The 4367-nt window shown below is 34.2% G+C and overlaps 1 protein-coding gene across 2 annotated transcripts; it reads left to right on the top strand.

The window, feature by feature from the left end:
- The first annotated feature begins 2532 nt into the window (after positions 1 to 2532).
- On the top strand, positions 2533 to 3447 carry LOC149166491 (allyl alcohol dehydrogenase-like protein). 2 transcript variants are annotated; one of them, XM_089431352.1, is made up of 2 exons: positions 2533 to 2683; positions 2834 to 3447. In XM_089431352.1, exon 2 carries the CDS (start codon positions 2857 to 2859, stop codon positions 3160 to 3162), a length of 306 nt encoding a protein of 101 aa, XP_089287478.1. In that variant the 5' UTR covers positions 2533 to 2683; positions 2834 to 2856; the 3' UTR covers positions 3163 to 3447. The 2 variants fall into 2 exon arrangements, with proteins under 2 accessions (XP_089287478.1, XP_089287480.1); XM_089431354.1 differs by having other exon boundaries at positions 2554 to 2697.
- Positions 3448 to 4367: the final 920 nt, after the last annotated feature.

Genomic DNA, 4367 nt, shown 5'->3' on the forward strand with positions numbered 1-4367 from the left:
AATTCCATTTTGCTTTTCCAAAGCCTTAGCCATTGCCTTTGCTAATTTCCTCAGCCATAAACAACCAAATGAACACCCCCTAGGATGTCCTGCCCAACATTCAGCTTGGAATAAGTGTCCCATGAACCGTGGTTATTGTTTTTAACTTTTATTACATGAAGTTTTCACCAGGGCCATTACAATGAAATATGACCCACTTAAAAAAAGTATATCTTAATTTGCTTTATTTTCAAAGAAGAAAGAGAAAAGCCCTCTCCCATAGAAGGAAACAAAATATTGTCCTTCAGTCACGGGTCTCCAATTTTTATCCACCCAAAGGTTTAGAGAGCAAAACGAAGGCCATAAGCCCATAAGCTATCTGATCAAGCCCCTTTCTGCTAGCCCAAGAGCCATTGCGCATGATTGATTAGTATGGACTGTAATTTTTTAAACATCCTCCGATTTGTTCACAAATCAGGTTGACTTGGAGCGTTGGAAACCAGCGACAACTAGTGCATTGAAAGCATTGATATCAGGATCATGTGGAGGAGGCAGAGGGTCATGCCCTCAAGAAAATGAAACCATTACTTGGGAAGCTATGGTTTCTTCAGTTCTTTCCCTGATCGCTCATTTATTTATTAATAAAATTACAGGCGAAATTTCTATTTCAAAAAATACAAACTCATTTGATATTAACAAAGTAGTGTTTTAAAGTTCTTTGATGACATATCTATTTTACTTTCTTTTTGTATTATAAAGTGATAGTTGATTCTGGATTCACATTATTTGAAGAAGAAGGAAAAATATCTTTTGATAAACAAAATCTTTTGCAGTTAATATTATTTCCTTTTTCTTTCTATTAATAAGATGATGTCTTTAAAAGTAAATCTATTGAACCAGACTTTATTGGAAGGTTTGTTATTTAACACTCACCCATTACATTCATTTGAGGACATTAGAGGAATCTTCCACATATCAAGAGAGAAGTACCACCTATTGAGGATAGACTTTCTTGTTCTCCATACGTTTTTTTCTTAACGTTCGTATTTTTCCTTTTATAGAAAAAGTGATCAATAATTTTGCATATCAAGATTGTGTGCTAAGGTTCTCTTACTCATTCTGTGGAGGGCAACTTAAATGGTCATCAATCCATCCATTTCATCCTTCTAAGTGTGATCGAGTATTCCATTTGTTTTTAGTAAGACTTGTGCCTGACATGGAAGCATGCCTTTTTTCCATCTATAACTAAGGTCTTACACTATCCCTCTCTTCTATTTTTAAATTTTGGGTCACACAAGATCTTGAAACTTTCTCAAATAGTTTAAAAGGACAATAATTATACGTTGTAAAGCGGTATATCCAAGAGAAAACCAGGAAGTTTTTTCAACTCATAGGACTATTGGCGGGCATCAACAACTCACAAGAGTAAGAGATGCACTAAGTTATTGTTAGAGCCACGTTGAACATAAATTCGACCTTGAATTTCTCTAAGTATAGGTGCATAGATTTAGTTATTGTATTAGAAGTGTAGAATGAAACAAATACCAACATGGAATACACATTGCATTAATCAATCTTTAGTGCATATCAAATTGACAAATAAAATTGTATTACAAACACATTGAAATCCTTTGTTGTGCGGTCCTGCATTTTGATGTCACCATACATGCAAAAGGTTTAGACATGTAACTGCAATGCATTAATATCATCTTAAACAAATATAAAAATAACAAATAAACAACAATACAATTGAAGAACTAAATAACTCTAGCACCAATTTTTGATCTAAATTTTGGGCATTGGGGGTAGCCTACAATATTTACTCAATAGCGCAAATTAAACTCAATTGACAAAAAAATTGGGCATTGGGGACTACAGAGGGAAAAAAAATGACCTCTCTCCCTAGGTGGGAAGGATAACAAGTATTCCATCCAACCACCTAAGATAAACTCAATTGACACACTATTTTTTTGATCTAATCATTTATATATTTCTAATAATATTATCATAAAATAAATTATAATATTATATTAGTTTGACTTTTTGTTTGTTTGTTAGTTAGTTAATGCGAGTCTTGTAGGGGACATCCAAACTGTAAAAATCACATGAGGACTCTCCCTAGGTGGGAAGGATAACAAGTATTCCATCCAACCACCTAAGATAAACTCAATTGACACACTATTTTTTTATCTAATCATTTATATATTTCTAATAATATTATCATAAAATAAATTATAATACTATATTAGTTTGACTTTTTGTTTGTTTGTTAGTTAGTTAATGCGAGTCTTGTAGGGGACATCCAAACTGTGAAAATCACATGAGGATTACACTTAGCTTTGGCCATAACTTATTTAAATATTTTACAAATATAATGATTTTTTTTTAAATATGATAACTTATTTAAATATTTTACCAATATAATCTATTTATTTATTTTCAATCTGATAACTTATTTTATTTTATCCACATAACTTTAAAACTAAATAACAATCCAATTTCTATATAATATGCCTTTTTTCTATTCAAATTTTCTCCACACTAATAATTACATTGTAAATATATTTTCATAACGGCACCAACGCGTCCACACACCCAATCGACCCAATTTTGACCTCGAACAAGGCATTACCCACTCGATCTAATTTTGATCCTTTAATACAGATGTGAAGGAGATTCCACCAAGACACCCACCTAATCTAGGGTAATTTGAACAAGGTCTCCTTTTTTGCGATCTTCCATAATTTTCAGATCTTTACTGCTTTTTGGTTCTGCTAAAAAATACTAGATATTATGCCATCTAAACTTATTTGTCCTTAAGTTAATCGCCGTCTCATTTGGGCCCTGCATCCAGATTCCTGAGCTCAGAAGAACAATATGGGTTTGCTATTCTGGAGGAGCAGCAAGAAGGCAGCTGAAGAAAAACCCAAAGAGTCTCCTTCGCTGTCAACTGCTTCAACCACACCATCTGCCGAACAGTCCACTGATTCGTACAATGGCGCTGTCATGGAGGTCCCAAGGCCCACAGAAACATCTGTCTTTGAATTTGGGTTAGCTGCCAAGTCAGAGGATGGAATCACATTAGCTGGTTATTGTCCAGTTTCCAATGATATTGAGCCCTGTCGATGGGAAATCCTCCCAACAGGGGATCCCGAGGCTCCCCAGTTTCGAGTAGTTTTCTGATACAGAGTGGATCTCCTTTGGTCTCTCGCTCGTTGGGTAATTGTATTTGTGTAGGGATATGCCAGCTAAGTTATGTTAAGCATACAAGACTAGGTTATGAATTATTATTCATCTCAATACTGTATCTGTTTCACTGTTTTCTGTCAAATTGGACAACCCATACGATAGTATACGTTGGACTGAATATTTATCTTATCTAGTTGGCTGAACAATTTGAATTATCCCAATGTTATAAAGGCATTTTTGACTGGTGCAATTATGATATATTTATTGGGGCTTTGATCATCTAAGAATTGTACCTGTGCCTGTCTCAGTGAAACAAATATAGTATAATATAGTATAACGTGATAGTTTGCAACAATAAACTACTGGGTTTTCTGTCTTTGGCTACTGTGGGGAATAATTCAATATTGTAAGTGGGGTTCCCTCTGTAAATGGATCCGTGTATTGAAGTATATAGCTGAATATGGTACTGTGAATGCGTGTGTGGAGTAGTAATCTGTCCCAATGCCAAGTTAAAATGCGCACTATTACATGTGAGTAGGACATGCCCTCTCTGCAGGGTACACAACTATGGACTAATGGGCCGCCCTTTTTTTTGTTGGTTCGAAGAATAAAAATGCTTTTATACTACAGTCGAAATATTACATGATAGAGCAAAAATTATTTTTATTGGTTGAGTTTTTTTCAGATGAATGCTGATTGAACATATTGCGAAGAAAGGTTATAGAATTAAGTTTTGATCGGGTGAAGAATGAACCGTTATATTAAATATGTAAATTGAGTATTAAGTCATGAATGCTGAGTGTATTTTATCATGAATCTGATGGATTAACACCTACAGTGAGTTTATGGTTTTGTAGATTATAAATAGGTGTCTGTGAAGGTGTAGCTTATAATCATGACTTTTTCTGTTCGAAACTCTAGCAGACGATGTTCTGGCTTCTAGGACAAGATCGTATCGATGGGTATTGGTTGACTGTGCACCTTATATGAATGATAATAGATTAAAATCACCTGAAGAACAATGCAGTAGTGTATGAGACCGTAGACTGTATCTTGCAGGGTGGATTAACGAGATAAATGTAACGTTAATATTTTATGGATATATTGGTTTGCAATTCCAAAGACATAATTTCTGTTTTGCATTATTTTTGATTTATAGAAATGTAACAAAAATGACAAATCCTTCTATTTTTTGCATT

The sequence above is a fragment of the Pinus tabuliformis genome, chromosome 5_1, assembly GCF_031772625.1.
Source record: "Pinus tabuliformis cultivar Carrire ecotype Pingquan chromosome 5_1, CPIR1, whole genome shotgun sequence".
In the NCBI taxonomy this organism is placed as follows: domain Eukaryota; kingdom Viridiplantae; phylum Streptophyta; class Pinopsida; order Pinales; family Pinaceae; genus Pinus; species Pinus tabuliformis.